The 27,008-nt window shown below is 34.7% G+C and overlaps 1 protein-coding gene across 1 annotated transcript in view; it reads right to left on the bottom strand.

Annotated features, from left to right (window-relative positions):
- Nucleotides 1-27,008, bottom strand: part of ASXL3 (ASXL transcriptional regulator 3) — a 173,432-nt gene that overhangs the window by 126,508 nt on the left and 19,916 nt on the right. Inside the window, exons 2-3 of the mRNA XM_074340180.2 lie at nucleotides 15,354-15,436; nucleotides 6,300-6,302 (exon numbers count right to left, since the gene is read on the bottom strand). Of these exons, the coding sequence (XP_074196281.2) occupies nucleotides 6,300-6,302; nucleotides 15,354-15,436 (86 nt within the window). The remainder of the gene's footprint in view (nucleotides 1-6,299; nucleotides 6,303-15,353; nucleotides 15,437-27,008) is intronic.

Raw genomic sequence — 27,008 nt, 5'->3', positions numbered from 1 at the left:
GGATTTTGTTTTCTAGTCTCCACTTCATTTGCTATGCTGGCCAGACTCATCTGATCCTTGTCAGTTACACTGAGTCTGTACTAAAATGAAAAAGCTTGGGCATGTCCACCTGATACACTGCCTCCTCTACCCACTCAGTAGATACTTTGGATCCCAAGTCAATCATTCCACTGATGTCAAATATCCAAAACCTTTTAGACAGGTTTGGACCTGAGACTTATACCAAATGCAATACTCATTATGTTTTTCTGGACATTCTCCACCAACTTTACTGCATCTCATACAAAGTGACATGTCTCTCATAAGGAAAATGCAAAGAATAAATGGAGGCAAAGAACTCAGAAATTATTATATTTGGTTGTTTAGCTCAAAGTTACAGTTCACTTGGTGCTTAGCAATATACAATGCTTTTCTTCCTAAAATTTAAAATCCTCATGTTTGACACATTGGCTATCTCTCGTATAACCTGAGGGTCTGACCATGTACTGTAATATAAGAGTTTTCTCAAACCATCCCTTATACAGGTCAGCTACAGATGTTTATAAGTAATATATGTTCAATCAAATAAACATTTGCTGAGATGTCTGCTGTGATTTAGGAGCTATACAACATATACAAACATGAATAAGATATGTCACTAGCTATCTTGGAATTCAGAGTTTAGTTAAGAGAAACACATATAAACAAAAAGAACTATGAAAAAGATACATTAAAAACCTCCCTTGGAATACAAAAGAAGGAACCATATTTACACCTGGGAATTGTGGGGAAAGTTTCCCAGGGGAGATGACAATCGGCATCTTAAATGATAAGTAAGTATTAAGGGTGGTGGTGACAGTAGTAACTAATAGATGCCAAGGCATTAGCATATATGTAATTTATCAGAATCTTGGAAATCCTACTACTCAAAAGTAAAATATATTCTATCTTATAGCTTAACAGATAGCAAAACTATTTCAGTGTAATGAAATCCTCCTAGTATACTATGAACACTCAATAAATATTAAGCAAACCAAAACTGTGAGAACCTTAATGAGAGAAGCACACAAATAATGACATAGATTTTCCATGTAATTAATCATTACCTACATGTTTAAATACAGACCTCCTCAGAGAGAGCAAAGTGATTTTTTTCACTACAGTCTATTCTCCAAAATTGCATTTTGTGTATTTGAAGCTTCATAAGCAAATTTCCAACAAAGTTTGGATTCTGAGACACATCTTTTCCCCACAAAATATACCAACTAGATCATTAGCAGCAGGCACTGTCAAGATACACATTAACACATTTATGTTTGGAGGATGAGAAAGCAGAGGGAATACTGCATCAATTTTGTATATTCAAAAAGCTAAAGTGGACCAAGTATGATAGCTAGCTAGAGAAATACACCTGATTGACAAATAAGAGCCTCCAAAAAGCATCTCATTTAATGAAAAGAATTTACTGACTGGTGTATTGTAAATAAGGAAAATCCCTGATCCTAAAGTCCCAACATTACTCATTGGCAGATATCAACTCAGGCTCTGATGCAAATAACCATGGTTTTAATTTTATCATTAAATCTGAGCCAAGAACACAAACTAACTAGAATCCCTTTTCTTACTTCTCAGGAAATTTTAACTAAAAAAATTGAGCATTAAATAACATTATATACTTCTTATTGAAGCACGAACCTTTTGGCACCAGTGTATCATAATACTAACGTGAAATATCTCAGAATACATATTTGACTTAACAAACCATTCAATCTTGATTAATTTCCCCAAATTCCTAATAATGCAGCAAACAGTGAAATCTTATAAATCAGGTATCTTACAATTGAGAGCACATTTTCCAAATTATTTTATCTTCATAACAGCCTTATGATTCAGACAAAGAGTTATAATTTTCCCCATCTTACTGGAAATGTAGGACAACAACAACAACAACAAAAAGACTGAGTGACTTATCCAAGATAACACATGTTAGAAGCAGAAGTAGAACTAGAACTGAAATTACCATTCACTCAATCAGAAAACATCAAGAATTACCAAGAACCTATTATATGAAGGGTGCCATGGAGAAGAGGATCAATGAGACATAAATTCTACCATTAAGGAAATTATAGTCCTATTATAACAAGAGAAAAATTGACAGAGTTTATTAGATAATACAACAAAGGAATACATATGTTGTGTTACAATGGAATAGCAAGGACAAAATGATGAGTTAAAGCTAAAGAACTCTTCACGGAGGAGGTGATATATATTTGAATTGGGATTTGAAGGTAGGAAGTAGAAGAAAAGAAATGGTGAAGGTTATTACAGACTGAGCAGAGTCAGAGAGACTTAAAAATATATGGAATATTTGCATAAAGTCAAGTGTATATGGGTGTTTTTTTTTCAACTGTCAAAAATGATAATATATATTTAACCTAACTCAAACCCAAGCATGAGGTTTAATTTAAAAATAGATACAGTAGAAGCTGGCAGTTGTTCCCCAATAACTACCTTTCCCTACAGTTAAGACTGTCACGTTTCAGCTGGGAACATGGCTCCTGCAATAGACTGTATTCTCCAGCTTCCCATTCAGGTAAGTGTAACTATGCATCTGGCCAGTGGGACATGCGGAAAACTGAGGCACTGAAATTTCAGACCATTTCTGTAAAAGGACTGCATGTGCCCCTTTTTCCAGCTGCTGCTTAGAACATGGATTTGGTGGCAAGCCATATTAGCTCATGGGGATGAGGACAAAATTCTCAGGATGACAAAGCCATGAAAACAGAAATGACTCTGGCTCCCTAGATACCCTGATGTAACAAAGTTATCTTATCATTCCTGGGAATATCTACCTTTGGACTGTGATATGACACATAAACTTTCATTTGATTTAACCACTTATTTTGGGACTCCATGATACCTTTGTAAACATATACACTAGTTTATAGGCTATGCTATAAAGCAAATACAAATTAAAAGTAATGTCTTGGTTCTCAATTCTCAAAACCTAAGAAAAATAATCTGAAAATATTTAAATTAATTGTAAATGGTTTAATATAATCAGTAATATAGAACTGTAATACTTTCAAATGTACTTTTAAATTTTAATCTGTATAAACACCCTAGGTAGTGAGAAGGTCAGAGATCAATATTATTATATTGAAAGTGAAGAAAAAGACAACATATCATGAATTCATTACAAAAGTACTTGATAGCTCCATATTGCATTGGGTTTAACCTCATTTAGTCCATAAAATCATCATTACATATATTCCATACTGCATTTCTATGCTAAAGATCCATTTATAAAGCATAATCAAATGAGTTATTAATGCCAGAAAAAAGAATCAATAAATGAAAACTAGATTTTTGCTATAAGTTTACATTATTTAACAATGTTTTCATTTACCTATTGGACATCTCAGACCCTTCAATTTTGTTATTAAATTTGAATACTTAATTGTTATCCATTTATGTTTTATAGAGAACAGAGGAAATTTTAATAAGTAAACATAACTATATTATCACAATATGAATAAATAAACATATGGTCTACAAGAGTCCAAAGGGAAAATTCTGAGACAAGAACAATGGGTGCTAGATGACATCTGCATCAAATTGTCTGCAGGCAAATCTATTCACCCTTGCTTGCTTCATTCATTACATATCATAGGCATTCCAAAGGATAAACGGAATAAGCATATTTAATAAAATGATCTAAGGTATTGTGCCTTATTGAGTTCACTGGCTCTCTACATCAGCCCACAGAGGCAGGAATGTAAGGTAGCCACAGCCACTTCCCCTGTCCTCCTTTGAGCAAGGTCTTGATGGTAACAAGAAGCCAATGAGGTCAGAATCAAGAATATTAGATCACCATTTGAAGTATAAATTACAGTACAAGCTATTTTGTGCCCCTAATTCCTGCCAACAGTGTTACAAATATGTACTACTGAAGGCAAATAAAATCAGGTAATAGAGGGTGACTGGATCGATGAAAATCTATCACTTTAGGAAAATCAATTGAAAGACATGTCCCTTCTAATAGTACCTTAGAATAGAAGATTTATCTTCTTTTTTCTATATGGTCTGGCATTCACTTACTACTGCGCTTTTGCACATTCTTCTGAAATTCTGAAATGAGCAGCCTCTTCTAAGTTTGAAGATGGGTCAAACAATTACTAATTCTATTATGGTGGACAACCCATCTTCTCTAAGCCTTAGTTTATTGATCTGTAAAATAAAAGTTTAGGACTATATGATCTGCTAAGCCCTAACCAAACCGAAATGTTATAGGTCTGCCTTAAACTTCTTTCACATCTTAGACTGCATCCTAGTGTAGTAGAGGCTGCTCTGAATGTCCTGTTTTTAAGGAAGCTTGTTTTCAAATAAGTTCTCAAAAGAATGGCTTAAAATTGGGACAGTGATGACACTGGCAAACGGCCCTGGTGTAAACTATTCCTGACTTTACCAAAGGGTGTGATTCCTCAGCTAGTAGGAATTATTCAGCCCTCTACTCTCTTATCACAAGAAATGCTTCTAATAAAAACTGTGAATTGCTTCGGTAACCAGGTGATTGAAAATCGGGTAAGGGAAAGGACTGGATTTAAAATGTAGATCATTATCTTCTCCTTCTTGAAACTATATAGACAGGATTTCACAACTCCTTATCACTCTTTTATGAAAAAAAGGTAAGAACGTATCATTATATCTAACATAGAAACTAATTTATAAAATGTTGAAAATTAAACATTACAAGTGGCTGACTCAAAAGGATGATGTCTAAAAAAAAGTAAATGAAGTAAATTTTAATTTTATAAATCAGGTTAACGTTCCCTATATTAAGGATGGATAAAAGAAATGAGCAATAAAAACTATCCTAGTACACCTGAAACTAATGTAAAATAATATTGAATGTCAACTATAATCGGAAAATAATAATCACAGGGATGTAAAGTACAGCATAGTGATTATAGTCAATAATACTGTAATGACTACGTACCGTGTCAGATGGGTAATAGACTGATTGGGGCTACCACTTTGTGAGGTATATAAATGTCTCATCACTATGCTGTTTTGTACACCTGAAACTAATATAATACTGTATGTCAATGTTTCAGCACTTTCCTTCCTGGGGTGGAAGTGATCTTTGCTAATCCTAACACTGAAGAATTTAAGATTTGAGTTCTTCTTTAGACTATCCCACTAGCAACAACTTGTTTTAAATCTTCATGAGTGTCATTTTTCTATATATAGCAACCAGCGTGTCACCTTCAATAACACAATTTAAGCAACAAACTGAATAATGATCATCGTACAAATTGTTGTATTTCATGCAGACATGCCAGAGATCTAATTCATGAATTCATGCTAGCCGCAGTGGCCTGAAGGAGAATGCAGTCTGCCTGGAAATTTTACACCTGTCTTTTGTAAAAAGGAAAAAAAAAGAAAAAGAAATAGTGGTGTTTTTATATATACCTGCTAGCGGAAATACAACAGATGGATGTGATGAGGAAGGATGGATAAGTGGTCACGACACAGATTACCAACATCGGTAAAGTACATCTGATTATTCTCTGCTTAAGAAAATGTCCTAAAAAATGCATTAATGCTGCTTCTAAAGCTGTATTAACTTATTCATTTGGGCCCCCTTTCCTTTCCATAGATTTATTTATTTATTTATTTAAAAAAGAACAATGTTAATAGTTTAGCTTTCCCTACCCTCACCTAAACATGATTTTGTCAATCCAGCTATTTTCATTCCGTTGTTTCACAGGTGTAGTAACTATCACCCTCTATAATTGTCCTTCAGATTCTGTACATGCTGTTAGCAACTATGCTTTGTCCCGTCCCAGTTAGCGAGTTCCCAGAAACAAATTCTAATTTATAAATCCAATATCAACAGCAAAATGGTGAGAGTCTTATGAAGTTCTTGGTTCTTCCATTACCCAAGATATGTTTCACACCCTCACGGCACTGTCTTCTAAAAAAAACAAAAAAAACAAAAAAAACAAAAACACACACAGTAAGAAGTTACAATTTTACAATTCAAATATGTGTTGCTGCTATCCACGAGGCCAGATTGTCCTCTTCATGTGGGACAATCATAACTGTTCAAGTTCATTTAAGGCTTTGCATCCTCCAAATCTGAATGGGTTATGGAAATGCTTTGTTCGCGCTTCAACCCTATTTACAATTAGGCTATAAACTGAAAAAGTCTCTTAACATTATCACCTATAGGCTGGACTTTAAGTCCCCAACAATTAGCCAGAAAAGCTGCTAAAGGGGAGAGGCAGAATTTAATATAATCATATAACCAATACTTTCTTAAATCAAAATTTTATTAGGCTCAGGCTACAAATATTGAAAAAGGTTAAGTGCAATTGGTTCTGAATCAGACATAAAATCCCAGATTTGTCACTTGCGAGCTGGATGAACTGTCTCAAGCTACTTACCCTCACCTGCCTCAGTTTCCCAATCTGTAAAACTGGAAGTACAATCTCATCAGCCCACCTCAAAGTTTCTTAATAGATATTTCGTGTAAAGTCCATAGCGTTAGCTTCATATAAGTTAATGATCAAAAATATTAATTATTATTTTAATCACTAGCCCTACTCATTAATTTGTTTGACATACTACATGGTCAAACTATATCAAATAAATTAATGGGCACAAACATGTGCATTCCTTACCTTAATGAGCTTATGTTTGTGATGAAAAGACAACACTTCGTGACATGTTGGGACATCATATATTTTGTTAAGAATTCAAGAGAGAATTTAGACATTCCTAAATTTAAACATTTAAAAAAAATAAAAATAAAAAAACATTATGCACTGGACTGAAAACATGCTTCAGAGGAGGTTAAAAGATCTAATGAAATTATACAGTGAAGAATGGTCTGGAACCATGCTGTTAAATCCTCAAAAACAGGCACTACATTTTCTTCATCTATGAATTCAGCAACTTCTATAGTCTCAAGGACATACTGTGCTTAATAAATGTCACTGGAATGAATACATGCCTTAAAGCTTCCACAGCCCCCCACCAACCTTCACCCCAGGATCTTACACAGTGAGCACAGAGTAGGCACTTAGTAAGTACAGTATTTCTTTCATTAATTTCTTGTTAAACTATCTACATCTCCACAACTTTGTTTTCATTAATGCCCTTTAATTTGACTACTAAGCACCTGGCAAAGCTCTGCACCTACAACACACCTGAGCACTCTGAACCTGGCCAGAACGTGACTGCCAACAGAATGCAGAGAGAACACAGGCAGAACACAAGCCTTGTGCAGCACCCAGAACAGGCGTTAACTTAAAAATAGATACATAAATAAATACATAAATAAATAAATAATAAATAATGCTAATAAAAATCACCGAAATTTCAGGAAACTCTCAGTCAATAATTATCAATTTGATTTTGCATAAGCCTGTCAGGAGCTGTAGGATAAATAGTCCTTAATTGCTCTGAAAGAACTAACACTTATTCTTAGGAATTATGCACTGTAGCTTTAGGAAACCTGGCTTAACAAAATGTCACAATTTTTTCCTCTAAAAACAAATCAACTAAAAAAGAAATCCTCATGTCAGCATATCAACTGTTTTGCATTTGAATTATGTCGTCAAGTTCAAAACAATGAAAGAAAACTAAAATCATTTAGGCATGTGGCAATTAAGAGCACAAGCAATGAAATGAAGATATAAAACCACTTAGACACAAATTAAATAAAATCCCAATGATTTTCACCTGCATAGGATCCTTAGAAAGACTCATACAATGTAATTTTATATCCGTTTCTGCTTCTATTTCTGCACTGAAATATTTATAGAGTGCTCAGTATTTCTGGAGTAAATTATACCTACATCTTGATAAAGCTGAAATCACCTAAATTACCTTTTTGTTCAATTATTTGGAAGAATGGTGAAAGCTTGACAAAATAAAAAGGCATATTAAGAAGTGGTCATTTCATAGCTATAATTGCATACCTTAGTGAATATTGATGCCTTGAGGCTTATATGCAGTCACCACAGCTATTTTTACCAAAGGCTTCAAATAAAATTCAAATCAATTTATGCTATGTGAATACACACATTATATTTAAACACGAACCTTAACCCAAGTATTCTTATATGTATTGGCTTATATGTTAGGAATATAAGTATTGGCTTATATGTTAGGAATAACATATGAAAACACATATTAAAAGTATGTAAAAAATCGAAGCACAACATAGTATTACGCATATTGTTATAAATACATTCTGAGATGAATCAGATACTCAAAATTCTAAAATATTCTTATGGTAAGGCATGAACTATAGACATGTAAAGTTCCAAATTCTGAATCGCTGTTATGAACGGAACTTTTGTGTCCCCTTCAAATTCATCTGTTGAAGCTCTAGCCCCTTGTGTAGCTGTATGTGGAAACAGGTCCTCTAAGGAAGTGATTAAAGTTGTATAAGGTTATAGGAGGAGGCCTTGCTCTCCTAGGAATAGTGTGCCTACAGGAAGAGACTCCAAAGACTCCATTCTCTCTGCACGCACACACCCAGAAAAGGCCATGGGAGGACATAGCGAGAAAGTGGCATTCTACAAGCCAGGAAAAGAGGCCTCACCAGAAACCTATCCTACTTCTTCTTTATATGATGAGATGTCTTAGCCTCCAAAACTGAGAAAATAAATTTCTGTTGTTTAAGCCATCCAGCATAAGGTATTTTGTTATGGCATCCTGAGCAGACAAAGCCAATCACTATAAATATGACCTCACCCTGAGAACCAGGGAGAGTCCTGTTCTAAATGTACTGTATTGGAGTGAGTGCCTGAAAAATTCTTCCTCCCCATTTAGCAATCCAATAGTGTAGGCTTCTCATGGAACAATGTGATAACTACCAGAAGTGCATGTGAGTATGAGTACACACACCCCCATATACACACATGACACAATTCATGAGTGCCTCATGGAGCTCTACTTCTGCTTTCCAAATCATGAAAAGATAATGGGAAAAATTTCACAGTGAAAGGCAAGTAAGCCAACTGTGGCTGTAATATCAGATGCTTGACTATAAAGGCTTTAAAGTGGCCCAAGTCCAGATGAAGCAGGGGTGTGCTGAGGAGCTGGAACCCGACCTCAAAGGGTCATGTTTCACATAATTATTTTTTAACTCAGGAAATGCTTTCACAGGAATATATAATCTTATCATCCCCCTGAAGAATTGTTTCCATCACTTGCTCCTATAAAAAAGTTACTTTAAGTAAAAATACTTTAATTTATGACAGAATACAAAGTTATTTTTAAACAACTAGTGATATCCACGTATAAATCATGAATTCTTATTTATCAGTTTTATATCAGTTAATTTAAAACTAATTAATGATGTACAAAAAAAGCATTCGATGCCAACAAACAACATTTTAAATGACATACTTTGGGAGGAACTAAATGTATATAAAAATCAGCAGATTGGAAAATCAAAACCTCATCTAACTGTAAGTCATAATGTATGCTTTCATTATTCATATCATAAACCTTACATTATCAGCATGTCATGCATTTATTTAGATAGTAAGTGATTAGGAAAAATAGTATCATACTTGGTTTGATCTAATTATCACCATACATACAACTGATGATATCTTTCAACTCATAGATTACTAGCTGCAATATATCCTCTGGAATATTATGGGTTACAAGATAAGAAATGCTAGGATAAGTGGTAGTGTTGGAGGAAAAAAAATGGATTTAAAATGGGGGAGACTGTGTTTAAGGAGACCAGATAAGAAGAGAGTGTGTTAATCTGTTGAAGAAATTGTAAGTGTAAAGAATGAATGGCAGAGTGGGGATACAAAGAAAGAAAGATGTAGTTAGGAAGTAGCCACAGACACTAGCCAAGAACCAACTGGCCACGGGGGTAGAGGAGAAGAGAGGAATGACTCTAATTTAGATTTCAGTTTGAGAAATGACAAGTAAAATTTATATCAACTGAGAGAGAGATGACTTATTCTAAAAGCTTGCTTATACACACTCATGTACATACCTAAACACATATAACTATATGCAGACTGTCCTATATTTCTGTTTAATAACATCATTGTCTCACTCAGCCCTTCCTAAGCAGCTGACTGTGCACACCATTTACACAATGAAAGGATTAGATGTTAGCAAATGGCAGGGATGACACTGTGAGTTAACACTGTAATTCTAAAATGTCCCAACACAAACAAATTCGACTACAATTTCAGTTTGAAAGGATGGATGCCAACATGGAGTCTGGAGATAAGAATTGATTTTTGCAGTAGAAATTATTTGTGTTTCTTTCTTATCTCTAGACAAAACATTTCAGCAGCAAGAAAGAATCATCTCCTATAGCACTAATTAGAAACGTAAATCTCACCGAGAGCAATGCCAAGAAATTTTATTGTTTGTCACTATACATGGTAATAGAATTTTCTGACATTTTATTCCCCTAGAAAAATGCAACATCTTTAATAAACCACCGCACAAAGTAGAGATCCTAATTTCAGCATATCATAACAGAGATTACAAAATGGAAAACATGCGAAACCTTAAGACAAGTAGCTAAAAACAAATTTATTCTCAGAATTATCAGTGGGAATAAAAAATTTTCATTGATGCCAGAATAATTAAAAATCTTGGGTTGTCAACTGCATGTTCCACATTACAAAATTTAAAATATGTCCATGTTATGAGTAACACTAAACACAACAGAGATTGTTTATAAACCTTTTCAATTATCCCTACTGTGATATGTAATTATAGGCTGCTGCTCTGTAAATGGCCGACAAAATCTAACATAGATTTTTTTTTTTTAAAGTAAGGCATCTGTAATATTGTGAAAACATACCTCATAAATATTACCCTACTCCAATCCAAATGAGGTTTTTTTAATTGCTTTGTGTGAGGTATTTTTTTTTTTTGCCTTTATTTTATGACTGCCTCACCTCCATTAAAAATTGATTCCTATTATCAACTAATATGAAAATCATATCACAGTTCATGCTAAATTAATGGCAGGTATCTTGTAATGATAATGACCAGCACATAAGAAATTAAGCCTCACTGATGAACGGCTGTTCTGCTCTAGTTAGTAAGTGCTACAAGCCTCTCTCCTTGACCTTCCAACCTGGATGTGTCACTATAAATGAGTCCACATTTCTTTGGAAGCATCAATTTAACAATTACATGAGTGGAGAAAAACATATTCTCAGGCATCAGAAATCCCTCAGTCTTCTTTGTAAAGGAATTATCACTTCTGGATAAGCAAACCAAAAACAGAAAAGCAGAATTAGGGCAACCCCAAAAGTCAGCCAAACCAACATGGTAACCGGAGTTACTCCTCTTTTTCTACAAATATTTTTAATTACTGTAGACAAGACCATATTCTACAGTAGCACTCTAACTCCCTGAGGAAGTGGGAATATTTAGCCAAGAGTCCAAGCAGGCGTATCACATATCTATCCACAAAAGCAGCAGACTGAAATATGCACATTTTTATCCCCTCTGTACAGACAACATGGCTATTTGACGGATTTTAAGACTCTGATCATCTGAAAAGTATTCCAAACTGCTATGTCTTATCAACTGTTGACAACTCATAAATACAAAGTAACAGAAGCCTGAAAATAGTCACTCAGAATCAGCAAACCAAGTACATAGATGGACCAGAGTATAACTGTATTGATAAAATCTTCTATGCTGTTATACAGAAGGGAATTAAAACTTACCAAAATATATTTTTATCAAAAAACAAACAAACAAAAAACAATTCTAAGATACCATGGCGTGATATATTTATTTATTTATTTTTCAATAAAAACCATTTGTCCTTCTGACAATTTATTATATTCATATACCTTTTTCACACCACATGGAAAATACTTATTTCAGTCTGGCATTTCCAAATAGAATCTAATGATATACTACACATTTCATCAATAACATGAAGAAGATACACAGAACACGATATAGAAAAGTTGTCCTCTTTTTATCACATCTTCCTGAAAAGTATGTAATTTAAAGTGTCACTTGAAAAGAGGAAAAGATAGCATAAAGTGTCAAGAATTTCATTTCAGTCAAATAAATTAACAATATCACATGTACTGAACACATTCAAGTATTCACATCAGCTTTGCCAATACGATTGGTGTATTTTTTTATTATTATTGTAAGTTACAAGTTTAAACCAGCAGCACTTACAGTGTTTGATAATAAGCAACAGTATAATAATCTTACTCGTTCACGGATAATCTGCTGCAGACTATAAAGATGCATATATTTAATGGAATCCCCATAAAACTGTTAGATTCCTTTTGATTAAAACAAACTATTGAACAGGATGAAAAACACAACATGTAATGTTAAAAAGAAGCTTCTAACTCTAGATGCAAGCCAAAGTCGTCGCTAAGTGCCAGCAAATTAACATCTTGAGACAGAAGATTATTTACTCAACAAATAATTATTGCATATCTGCTGAGTGCCAGGAGTATTAGGTATCCTGCCCTTGAAGAGCTCCCAGACCGGCGGGAAGGACAAAATTACAGTACAGTGAGGCTGTGGGAACTCTACCTGGCACACAGAATAAAGGACCCCCAGGGTACATGAAATGAGTGGTGTTACTTTAGAGCCAGATTCGGAATGATAATGAATTCAAATCCCAGTCTTGTCTTTTCTAGAATGCTAGGTACAGTGGTGGATTGTTTTGGGGAGGACCGTTTACATGACCTCTCATCCATAGATGAGACCACCAGAAGGTTGTGGCCACATTAGTTACTGTCACAATCACTCTCCTGCATTTTAACTAGGCATATCACAAACCTGCATTTCTTGAAAAACACATCATTAATAAATACCTAGAAATAAAAAAACTGTTTGACCTTATGATGGAATTTCTAAATGTAACTCTCCTTAAGAAAAATAGATAGTTATACTTCATTTACTCAGCTACCTTAAATATTTGCAAAACATTTAAGAACTTGGAACGTAGCAAAATAGTAGACTAAGTAGGCAAAATATATGTCAGAATCTGCTCCCTAAAGCATACATAACATGTAGGAAAGCCCAAAACTCACTCAAAATCTACATACTTTAATTTCAGAGATGATCCGAATAAGCAAACTAGAACTAGGAAACAAGGGAAGAGTGGCCACAGACACACCAGCCATAAGAAACAGGTCCCCACTGACAGGAGGGAGATTTAAAGAAACTTAGAAATGAGAACATAAAATGCATGATCTGAGGCTCTTCAATGCACAGCTGATTTTACGGAATAGAACTCGAGTAGAATTATGGTCCCTTTCTTTGCTTGTTCAACTTGTGAATTCCTTACAGCGACTGTTGCTCTTTACTCTTTAAAGAAACTATTTGTTGCTTTTGTTTTTGTTTTGTTAACATGACTACGCATGCTGAAAACCCTTTACGGTACCATTCTGGGAAGACCAACATTTTGAAAGTATGAAATAATGCTGTTCCAATAAGTGTAATCAAAATGCTGCTCAGAGCCATGGTATGGGGATTTTACATCTCAAGGTCCATAATGACTGACAGCAGCATGGTGACTCCTGTAGAGAAGAATATCACAATGACCAAATTTCACGAGTCTGCTTATAGGATATGCTTTTATGTCTGCATTGGCAGATTCATCTGGCACAGAGCCTACATTCGACAGGAATTGATATCCTTAAGACTTTTACCCCCTCTTTTCTTTTGGCTGTAGTGCAAACATTTTCAGTTCTCTCTCAATGGCATAAATATTTTCAGGGTTTCTGACAGGCAGCAAAGAGAAAATGAATTTCCAGGTGTTCCCATTTTGTTTTCTAACTCCTCACACTGACACCTAGCTTAGCAGAACAGGGTCTCCTTTACCAGAGTTATGAGGCTCTGTCAGCAACTTCCCTCCCCGCTGCTGTCCCCACTTCGTGGGAGAACAAGTAATGCAAACACAGTGTAGCTACACTGTCTCAGGCTCTTTACTGCAGAACAGGCTGAAAAAGCCTTTAAAACAAAGATGAAAATTTCAGCCTAGTTGTCTTATGCCCCATTAAATTATGATGTTCATGGATCGAACTTCCAAAAGATGCATTTTAAACAGGGAGAGGCTGATATTACGCATACTTTACAGTTAGAGGAGTTGTAGTACTACTGAGTTTTTAGGAAAAGTTGGCCTTAGGAGGATATTCACTTCTCTCATCAGTAATAGCTCAATAGCAGTCAAAACATCCAAAAGGTAGCTCAGCAGGTTGAATTTTCACCAAATTGCAACCACTGCATGCTCAGTCACTTGCAGGTAGACAACTTCATACAAAGAAATGCACTATGTAACACGGATGATTACATACACATATATGTCAACTCTGTGGTTATTTTATTCTCTAACAAACTTTTCTTTCCCTCCTTGAGTAATATCTGTATGGCCCTAAACTGTTGGCTAAAGCCAAAACCATAAAATTAATAAAAATAAAGGACTGTAATAGATAAACAAAATGTGGTTTATCCATACAGTGGAGTATTATTTGGCAACAAAAAAGAATGAAGTACTGATTCATGCCACAACATTGATGGGAAATATGCTAAGAAGCTCATCACAAAAAGCTACATATTATGTAATTCTATTTATGTGAAATGTCTAGAACACGCAAATCCATAGACACAAAAAGTAGATTAGTGGTTGCCAGGGGTTGGGAGAATAGGGAATGGGGAATGACTGCTAATGGGTATTGGGGTTTCATTTCAGGGTGATAAATATGCTCTAAAATAAGAAAGTAGTGATAACTGCGCAACTCTGTGACTATACTAAAAACCACTGAATTGTACATTTGAAAGGGTGAATTTTACACTGTCTAAATCATATCTCAATAAAACTGCTGGGGTTTTTTTAAAAGGCTCGATAGCTAATTAATGACATTCCAAGTAGAGGAGTTCTAAATATAAGAGGGCTAAATTTTCAACCATATTCACTGGCACTTTGAATATTATCAGAGTGAGCTCATCTTTATATACTGGGTCCTATCTATGAAGCCTGTAAAAGTATTTCTCTTTCACTATTCACTTTCAAAAACACAATCTCCTCTTATAAGGAAGAGAAAGAGGAGTGACTCCCATGAGTGGCTAATTCACATAGTGCTGTTCTTTGTTAACAATGTATGTTCTATACCAGTCCATCTAATGTAATTTATTAAGGCAACAAGCCGTTCCAAGGAAATCCTGGGTCATCCAAATATTTGGCAGTCACAAAAGAATTTGTAGATAGTTACTTAATTCACAATCAACTATAAATCACAATCAAATACATCTATTGCTTTGCAATTAGTGGCAATTATTAATCAATGAAAACAGGAAATGTTATAAATACTGACCTTGTTTCTTTTAACCCTTCTTTCTGAATGACTTCCAATATCTGCTTTGCTGTCATTGGTGAGTTGGGATGTTTTTCTAGTGCCTGAAAAATAAAAATAAACATGAGATTCATAGATTATTGCACGGAAGCATACAAGATGAAAATGTGTGTGAATCATGCAATGTTTCCTAAAAATTTAAAGGGGAAGGAGCTGTTATATCAAAATAAGGTCCCATCACACAGCTCTGGTGTCCAAAGTAAGAATGTAATATAATTTCTTTTCTGGAGATTTATGGCAATTTCTGCAACATTTAGGGGCCATTCTTCAATAAATGTCACAAGGGTGTATACACCAAAAAAAGAAATGTGAAACCTAAAAAGACCAAGTTATTAAATACATATAATTTGCTTTATTAAAATTGCTAGTATTTTATTATTAAAGATATGCTTTCAGGCTGTTAAAATGTTTCCTAAATTTCTAGGGCCTTGGAAACATGGAGCCTGAATACTACCAATAGCAGAGAACAAAGTACTGGTCAGAAATAACCTCACTGGATTCATATTTTGATGAACCTCTTTTATATTACCAAAAAAAAAAAAAAAAAAATGAGAAAGAAAAAAATCCTTCATGGCCAAAATTGGAAGCAGCATACAGAAACCCAAGTAACTCATGACAGTGTGTTTTCCAGTTCAGCTCAGTTTCCTTTCTTTTGCCTTTTCCAATTAATTTCAAGTAAACACCTTCCTCTTCCCATGCAGCCCATCTCAGTTTAATAAACTGGATCCCATTTTCTTTCTCTCCCCTTCTGTCCTACTTATTTTTGAGAGGAAGGGAGTTCTTTTAAACAAAGTATGGGGAATCCATGGGACCTAGTTATTTCCACAGGTACGAGACCATCAGCCCTGGAAATCAAGTTCCTTTATTTATCCAGGGACTTGGCTACATGTATTGAAAGCTGTAAACAGCAGTGTCCACACTGCTCATCAACAGGGACTAGAGGGACCACCTCTGGGTACAAGAGAAGAGTCTACATACATCTTCACAATGACTTCCTTCAAGGGTAGACAACACCTACTTAAAGATGCTGTACAGGAGTTTCTGCACAAGGCATGGCCCCATGCAACTGAAAGATTCTAGAGCTCTACTTTGTGAGTATTTACTAGAAGGATCATAACTATTAAGAATTAAAAGGGTACGCTAAAAACTGAAAATTGAGAAGGCTTCCAAATCTGTTTAAAATAGCTCTGTGATCTCTTCTACTATCCATGGACAAATTTCAACTAGGTTGCTAGCAAAAGTTCTATTCAAGGTCTTCCAATGAGTTACAAGCAGGCAGCCCCACCTCACAGTTAGGGCCACTTTCCTGCTGTCCCTTTTCTAGTTCCCAGGAAATTTCCCCCATTTTTCCCAGTCTGGATCAGTCCTTCAGTCATAATTGGTAGGTTCTTTAAAGAACATAGAAATATGAGCAACACTAGAAAGAGGGTAGGGCAACAAGTATGTTATCGGGAGAGAAGAAAAACTGTCATCACAGAGGATACTGCAGAGCTGAACTGAAAACTGGGAAAGGGGGGGAAAGAAACATAGGCAAAGCTGTATAGGGAAGAGGACTAAAGTGCAAAAATATTGGTTAAAAAAAGGCAAGAAGGAAACTGCACAATAGAGCTGAAAAGGGGAAAGATTAGATCACAAAGAAGGGAAGGAAAGAAATAGACATGAAAACAAAAAATGCTGACAGAATTTTCAAAACAAGAACTGTAAGTACAGCAGTGCATACTAATGAATTACTAAAAGGAGGTGCTGTGCTCACATGGACGATATACAGGGTGGGCATCACCCCCAAATGATGGGCAATGCTGGGGACACTGATGGTCTCTCATAAAAGATATGGGCAGAAGGTCAGTAGACACAGACATACATAAGTAAGCAAGCAAGGAACAGGGGAACTGGCGGGGAGAGGCACAGGATGGCAGAAAGAAGGGGATAGAGGAGAAAGGAGAGAAGGGAGGAAAATTGAGCTGAACTGGGAATGTCCAAAAGGCAAACTGATTAAACCCAGAAAGAGCCGAAGAGGAAACTCCAGTGTACTGGGCAATGTTTTAACAGAAATTTGGGTGCACTCAAAAGTGGGGTTACTCACTGTGGAGGATTCCCTGTTTCTCTTCCTGAGTACAGGCCCCTCAGCACACCTGGGCAGCTCCTCCCAGCAATTGAGAGAATTTGGATAGCCCTGTCCCCTTCTCTATGACATCACATCCTACTCTACAAAGGAAGTAAAAGTGCCAAGAATTACATCATGAAGTGGATGAGAGGCAGGAAGGAAATGATGAAGCCACACAGAACACCAGAAGCCACCCCTTAGTTCCTGCAAGACAGAGAAAGGAGACAGAGAAGGAGAGGGTCCTGGGTGCCATCAAGCTTCACTGAACTAGCTGTGTGAACATTACTAGAACAAAAGATAGAGAGAAATTACCTTCACAAAACAAAACATTGATACCATCCAAATAATGTGACACGTAGCAGAGACATGAATCAGACACACAGGCAGCCATACTCAAACGCTACGGTGGGAAGAAGCCACAGTCAGAGTGAAATGGCATCCTAAGCTACCAGGCCCAAACATTAGCTCGGAGAACTGCCCACTGCCCCAACAATCCTAGGCTATGAGGTGTTCCAGTTTCATATATCCTGCAAAATTACATTTTCTGGATTAGCCTTCATGACATTTTCGTATACAACTAGTATTTGGATATGTTTTCATGGTTATGCAATACTTATTTTGAATTTAGTATGTTCCTCCAATTGTTTTCCATCTTGTAACAACCTCTTTAAAAACTGGGATCAAGGATGCACCAGAGCAGGGAAGGGAGTAGGATTAGCCACAATTTTTAAGACCATTTATTTATTATGATAAGATTTTTCCAGAAATAGGTCCAATAAATATTTCAGATAATTAAAACAGGTTCAGACTGGCTTGGGCAACACTGATGTAATTGTGACAAAACAGGAAATCCAATTTTAAAGTATGCCATGGATAATTATTTAAAATAATCTTGCTTTCTGATGCAAACTCATACCCATATTATAGAAAAGAAAATGCACCCACAAGCCTACAAGCAAGAATATTAACTACTGCTAATATTTGCGATTTCCTTCTAGTTTTCTTACTCATGCATATTATTTTTAATATAATTATATAAAGTACGTGCACATATTATTTATTAACTGTCTTACTTTTCTCAGTATAATTTGAATTTTTCAAAATGGGCATCATCACACTTCACTGAGTATAGGCATTTACATTATTTGAAAAATTCAATTAATAAAAATAAATTTCCAAAGACTATATTGAATGTAACATTCTAGGAGTATTATTTAGTCAAAAAATGTGAGTTCTGTCATGTCTCTTGACACACTGCCAATTGTTTCCAGAAAGAGTTTAACAATTTATATTCTCAGAACTGAATCTGCCTCCTTCACCACAACTTTACCAGTATTATCTTTTTGGTAATATTTGCCAACTCAGTAGGTCAAATAAGAGGTAATTCATTATTATTTTTATTATACTTCTGTAAATACTAAAGAGGATAAAGGTATTTTTCCAAATGAATATCATATGGCTAGAATATAACAGGAGATATTCTGTTTTTCTTGCAAATGTATAAAAAGGTCTTTATAAAATAGGAATGATATTGTTTTGCATATTAATAATACATATTTAGTCCTTTTGTTGCTTACTTGTTGGATATTTTAGGGTGATATGCAAAGTTTTCTATTTTCATATTAACAACTCCATCAGATTTTTCCATTGTGACTTCTACTGCTTTTATGTTTAGAAATTCCTTTTATCTAGAGAGCATGCAAATACTTACAAATAGTTCTTTCAAGTATCTTTATGTTTTATTTTTAAATTCATCTGGAATTTACCTTTTTGTACCAAGGCGTAACACTAACTGAAAGCCCCCATTTCCTATTAAGATTCCCCAACATAATCAGTTTAGTAAGCCAGTCATGGTTAGTGAGGCATCCTCCACCACGTTATAGTATTAGGGCAATGAAAACTCTTTTGGATGTAAAACCAACATATAAATGTGGGAACCCAATATATAAAATGCACAAAAGCAGACCTACTTTTGTTGAGGTGGAGATGAAAGAGCTCAGAGCCCCCCATACTTATTTCCTCTAATGGCTAAAGGAACTTCTGGGAATTTTCAGGGTCTCTGAAATACACCGCAAACCACTGTCCTGTCCATGGGCTGATCCAGAGGTCCTGCTGTGTTCTCCTGGCCTTTCAATCAATTGTTGTGCAAGCACCACACTGTTTTAAATTGTTGTTATATTACAATACATCTCACTATCTGGAGAGGACACTGCTCTCATTATTCCTTCTTAAATTTTTAATTATTCACTTCCTTCTATTTCCAGATGAAATTTAGATTAGAATTAAATGAGACACCTGATTAAATTTTAAAGAAATTTACACACATTGTTCCATGTATTTAAGTTTTATTTTATAAACTGTAATAAGCTTTTTACGTGTTTTATATTTTTAGTTGCAACCATGAATACACTTTTTCATATAATATTCTCACATTTTATTGCTAATACATATGAAAGTCACTGAATTGTGATAATTATTATTTATATGAACAGCAAATTGAATTCTTAATACTTCCAATAGTAGAGAAATACAGAATCATATTTTCTACAAATAATGTGAATTCTGTCTCCTTTTCAATAGCTCTATGTTTTCTCTTTCCTACATAATTTACTTTGGATAAAAACTGATCTTTTCTAGTCCCTGTCAAAAATTTTTTGCCAACAATTGAGCTGCTTTATAATTTATTTCCTCAAAAACAGGCCCCTAAAACCATCGAGTTTCCCTAAGAATATCTGTAGCTAGAATTAATAGAACTCTCACTGCCAAGACTGTAATTGGAAACCACTGGCCAGATATCACTGTCTCTATACAAATCAGTCTGTCACAGTGTTCAATCTTTACGTAAAATGTCCTTTCTTTCTTTGTAAAACAAATTGTACTCCGGTGTTAGAGATATATTGGTGATTCCACTTCACTCTTACTCTCTAAGAGTTGTATCTTATGCTTCCGCCTCATACACTAAAGTCCTTTCAATTTTCAACCACTTTCTTTCTCCTGTACTGCTATTCCCCAGTAGGTTTCAAATTCAGCATTGCTCTCCAAAAAGGAGGATTTCAATGGCTTAGGGACATAGATATATACAATCAACGACCTTCCTAGCAATGGATCCTTTTATATTTTTCAGAGACTGTGAATAGATGTGTAAAACTGGTAAATACACCGCTGGATTTCATCTTCTTTACTTATGTGACTAACTATATCAGACCGTATCTCAAAGATATCTAGATTCATGCAATTTTGACACAACATGGACTCATCCCAGAAACCTCCTCCCCCAGACTTCTTACATGGCCCAGTAGAAAGGGAAAAAAACCCTGCAAAAAAGGATTGTAATAATAGTTAAGAAAAGAAGAGAGATAGTTTGCCAAATCATCAAGGGCACAGGCCAAACCAAGAAAGCATTTTTCTGTTTTAGGTTCAAACATTTTAAACTAATAAATACTTCAAATTTTTTAAGGCTTACTCAAGATTTCCTTGGTGTCTCTCAAACACAAAAGTCATTTCAAGTATCCCTAAGATATTAATAAATACATTAGACCAGTGTTCGTCTAGTGGTTAAAAATCTTGGTTTTTCAAAAATATGAACCAGATGACTTAATTTTAAAAGGCAGATAATTTCAAAAGTTGACAAAGATTTGAAGAAATGCTGGAAAATAAGCATAAATTGGTGCAATCTGGAAAAAAGGTAGGGCTCATTAATGAAAATTAAAGAGAAGCACACTATTAGCAAACTACTCAAAAGAGACCAGGGACCATGTGAACCAAGAAACAGAGCCGGAAATACTTGAGGCAGCATCATTTGTGATGGCCAAAACCGACAAAAACCCAGATGTCCACCAACATCAGACCAGAAAAAAAAAAAAAAAAAAAAAAAAAAAAAATATATATATATATATATATATATATATATATATATATATATATTGGTTTTGGGGGCCCTAAATAAAATATTTGGAGCTTATTTGATTGCAAAATGAAAAGATTTCCACAACTTAAAATTACCTCAATGACATATGTTTAGATTTGTGGAATCTGAAATGAGTATCAAACACCTGACTCTCTCCCTTTTTCTAAAAGCCTTGCAACTTCCTTTATCCATACTGGTTGTTCATTAAAATGTTTAGCTGATTAAGGTCTCATATCTTTGGTAAATGATTTGGGGATTATAAAATAAGCCATTATACAGTTCTCTATAATTACAGAGTGCTTTCACACAATATATATTATTTCATTTGCTCTCATACAACATATTTTACTTTATTTGGCCTTTACATCAACTCAGTGCAATGCATAGAAAAGGCAGAATTAACTGTTCTCTGAGAGGCACAAAGTTGAAGTAATTGGTCCAAGATCACAAAGTTAGTCAGTGGAAGGAGGAGACTTCTACTCGTATATATAATGATACTAATGATGACAATGTTTAAATATAATAAGAGCAGTTAATACTTATTAGACAGCTCCTGTATGCTGTCTCTAGGGGCTGTGCATATATTACAATAGATTCCAGTTCATATATTGAGAAACCTCAACGGTCCATGTCATTTTGATGAAACATGAATTTGGATCCCTGGTAGTAATCAGAAGAGAAATAAATCACATAAAAAGTGACGGCACCTTGCCTAAAGCTCAATTAGGTTGTTTTCTACTCCTAACATATGTGATTATGAGTTAAGGGTCTAAAGATGATACTTATAAGTGTTCTATTCTACTTGCATGCGTTTCATGGGGAAATCGTATGCTGTAGCAGTATTTGTGAATGTGTGACTTAAAAGACACAGAAATTTTGTTACAATAGCCTTTAAAATTTGGTCTACTTCACCCAGAAGAAAGCTGCCTCCGAGAAGATAAAGTGCCCATAAGGCCTGGCAACTAGTAAATGATGAATCTAGCCCACCTGACACTGAACTTTGCTCCTTTTACTAAGTTAAATTGTTTCTTGTCGTGATTACAGGGGTTTTACGGAAACTGAAGACGTATAGTCAAGATATACCCAGTATCTACTTCATAATCCCCATTTCAGTAATCTTACACATAAGAACAATCAAATATTTTCTTGAACTCTCAGATAACGGTTTAAACAGCACTTTCCCTTGGTAGCAGCTGTCAAAACTGTCATTAATTAGTATTCGCTGTTTAATGATATTCTTCCTGCTACCCGGCAAGCCTCATGAGATCAAGGACCTTAGTCCTCCTTCCTATCTGTATCTCCTGATTGCAGCACTACTACGTAAGCAGGCTTCAGTAAAGACCAAGTTAATTTTGAGAGCTATTTCGAGTCACTGTATATTAGGAATTTTTATAGAATAATAAAGAAGGGCATGAGCTTTTGAGTCAGGTGGAACAGGAAACCCTTATTCACTAGCTATCTGATCTTAGATGTTTAACCTCTCTGACTCTCATTTCTTCATTTCCTCCTTTATGAAAATGTTGTGAGGACTAAATGACATAATGAATGTAAAACACTTACTATTCCAATGACAAATGACTGTACAGCAATATATGTTAATAAACATTAGATAATACTATTAGCTGGGGGGAGCCCCTGTTGAGCACAGCATAGAAACGTGAATCTTTTCAACACAAAGAAAAGAGCTATTAAAAAAAAAAAAAAAGATGGGCATTAGATGTGGTATCTTTTTGAGATTTCCTGCATCAACTGTACCAGAGTTTCTACAAAACAGGTTGGCCCCATACTGCCATCCCTCATCACTATCCAACTTACTTATTTCACTGCAGATTTATAGATAACCCTGCACTACACGTGCCTACTTTCATCGTCCAACAGTTTTCCTTTCTATGTTTAACAAGTGGGATTAACAATATGGTACTCTTTTAGATCCTGCTCTCTTATCTAGGAAGACTAGCACATTACACATTATCCTCTTTTACTTGGGTTATAAATCAAGTAAAAATATAATATACCAACAGTAACAACTCACTTCCTACAATACATACTTAAAGACAAACTTTCACTCTCAAGCAACTGTGATATATGGTATCATAGAATATCCATCAGAAGGAAATTCTGTCTTACAGCAGAATTATTGTAATCGCCCAGCTTCATATAACCTGAGCATAGCTGAGGGTAGAAAAATGGCTTTCTGGGCCTAGAACAGTTCAGAGATTGATTATTACCTGAATTTGCAGACAATATTGAAAATTGAATTCAAATTTCCTGTGGGATTTTGGCAACTTTTCTCTACATCAGTAAGTTTCTAATTTTTTGAAACAGTTGACATTCCTTTCTTAAAACAGAAAGAAAACAGAAATGAGAGACACACAGGATTTCTATACTGTTCCACAAAAAGGCTAAAAAGTTAATAATTATTAAAATGATAACACATAGGAACTGTTTTTTTAAAAAAGTAAAACATCTCTTTAATCAAAAATAAATCCTTTTACCGCAGAAATATTCAGGCAGTTTATTCAGAATCTACTAATTGTTGAAAAGTTTTTTCTGTGCATCAAGTGAAAAAAATCTGTTTTCCTATAATTTCTACCATGTAGTCTTAGTTTTTGCCTTTGAATGTGACAATTATTTAATATTAAATTCCAAACACTTTCCTAAGATGTAAGCTTATAGTATGGTAATTATGTTTTATGAATTTACAAAATAGGTCCAATAATTCATTCACATAATATATTGTTACCTGTTGTAAACACTATTAAGGGCCCAGTCTCCCTTTATTTCCAGGCTAAATCCTCAGTTTCTCCCATCAATCCTCACATAAAATAGCCTGCCAACACTACCTCCTGAATCACCCTTCCTTGAATACTTCCCAGTTTGCCAATGTCACTTGTAAAACACAACATGTATTTAAGAATTATACTAATTGAAATAAACTAGCTAAATACCGCTGATAAACATTCTACATGTAATTTGATCAAAACATAATACAGTATAGTGAAACGATTCCTTTCCTTTTGCTAACTACTATAATTACATTAATGCAACTTAATATGACACTTGCTTTTTTTAAGCAGTCCTCACACTGTCAATCAACGAAAACCTCCAGATCTTTCAACATTTGCTTCTAAAATCACAAGCATAATTTAGTGATGTATTCTCCAAACTTGCTAGACATGAATGTATCCTTGTTTAACGCACTAGTGTTTGTCTCAATACGTTTTTTACAGCCTCTGAAATCTTATCCCCAAATATCTGATTATTGAAGGTAATAGCTATACTTTGTGGCATCCACACATTTGAAAAATACTTAAACTTCATCTTTTTAGGTTCAGGTTATTTGTTCAAGCTTATAAAGTTCTTTTGGAATCATTATTCTTTTGTCCAACTGTTCAGTTTCCCTTTTTATTTTATGATACCCACACATTTGACAAGCATGACTTTGATGTATTCCTCCAAGTTATTCATGGCAGAGCTGAACTAGGCAATGAGAAACAGAGCAGCAAGCTATTGTAGCTGCCTCTGGGATCTCCTTTCAGACTGATATTGATTAGCCAATCAATATACTTTGTCTATAGCTGTTCAATCTGCTACAAATTCATTTCATTCTACTATGACCAAGTTTGTAATTTGTCCATCACTTTTCAAAAAGGTCCATAATAGACTATGTCAAATGACTGGCTGAAATTAGCTCCAACAGGAGCATCCTCCTGATGTCTCAGTCTAATAATCCTATCAAAAGTAAATTAATTTAGTTTGACATGAATTAACTTAGAGAATCCATAATGCCTTCCAGGGATCACTACTTCCATTTATAAGTGCTCACACTAATCTATTTAATAATATACTCTAGAATTTTACTGAGAGTTGAGATAAAGCTCAATAGTCTGTAATTTCAAAAATGCTCTTTTCCCTCTTTGTGTAGTAACAATAGCAAATGCTCACACAGCAGGTATTCTGCATGAAACGTTACTCTTACATGTACATAATCTCACTTAATGAAGTATTTCAAAAGTGAGAAATCACACCTGATGATAAAGTTGCTGTAACTCTAATGTAGAACATTGTACTAATTTCATGGCAGCTAAACTGTAGAGGCAAACGTTCATCAGTTAACGCCCATTAGCTAAACAAAAGAAACATCAGTTTGTCAGAGTAGATAAAGGTTTTTCTATGAGGTTGGTGCAAGAGTAACTGCAGTTTAAGAGGTTAAAAATAATTGCGAAAACCACAATTACTTTTGCACCAAACTCATATTTCTAAACTAAAAGAAAATGAAGGAGCTTAACGTGCACTTTTGTCCACACATGGGAGACTAAACAAACACCTGTCCGTACAGAAGTCTATGATCAAAGCCAGCATTCTCCTCTGATAACATTCTAAAGCAGCAATCAGTTGAAACCACAAATTTCCATATCCTGGGAATCCTTACAAGGGACTCATTTAATAACAGCAGGTACTACTTATATAATGCTAGAAAGCATTTTGTAATAGAAATAAGCAAGCCACCCTTATAAGAACTTGACTTATGTTAACATATTTAATTCTCACAATCACCTATCAAGGTAGGTATTATTTTTTTGTAGATGAGAGAACTGAGACACAGATATGTTAATTTTTATATACCAGGCTATTTCCAAGTAATAAGCAGAGCTGGGATTAAAATCCATACCGTTGGACTCCAAGTGTTTTACCATCACAATATACTACCTTATATAGCAAAGAGGGCAAACTTACTTGGAGAGTAATTTAGCAGTACCGTTACAATGTAAAAGGTAGGCAGTCCCATTTGTTGAACCTAATCCATCTTTAAGTATTTTTCTCATAGAAATCCACAGTCCATCTTGCACGTTCAGTGAAGTTATTATTTGAAAAAAGAAAAAAGATATAGTATGAGAGGAAGATGGTGAAACAAATAAAGGAAAACACACCATAAAATAGTGCACAGCCATTACAAAGAAAACAAACTATACACTAACATAGAAGTATGTCCATGAGAAAGTGATGAGTAAACATAAGCAAGCTGAAGAACAATATTTATAGAGGAAGCATATATTCAAGTGCATATGGTATACATATACAGACACCCACAACCCCCCCACACACAGACAGTCACACCATATGAAAATATTCAGACAGTGAAAATTGTTACCCTGGAGAGTGGTAGAAAAGCAAAAGTTGAAAGAGGAAATTTCATACTTTAAAAAATGTTTTTGTATTTAGAAGCAAAAATCACTTTCGCAATCTTTAACTTATAAATTAATACAAATCTCCATATTACATAATTTATATAATGTATGCATTTATTATATAAATTATATAATTTAATTTAATAACTAGTCAGAAAATCAGTTCCGAAACCAAATAAAAATGAATACTCATACAACAAAAGAAACAGTTATAGACCTTATATTGTAAAGCACAGTGCAGAAAATAAAATATAGATGTAGAGAATTTTTTCCAAAGAAAATATTACTCATCAATTCAATCTGAGTCAAGCAAATTTTTCAGTGTTATTCTCACAGACTAGTCTAAAATGACACCGCATCCAGATGTAGCTGCCAGAAGGAATTAGTTGCAAAATATATCTTGAGATAATTGTAGA

The sequence above is a fragment of the Rhinolophus sinicus genome, chromosome 4 (assembly GCF_057876585.1).
Source record: "Rhinolophus sinicus isolate RSI-liver-muscle chromosome 4, RSI-T2T, whole genome shotgun sequence".
NCBI classification, from domain to species: Eukaryota; Metazoa; Chordata; class Mammalia; order Chiroptera; family Rhinolophidae; genus Rhinolophus; species Rhinolophus sinicus.
This window is presented reverse-complemented; position numbering and strand designations above follow the sequence as displayed.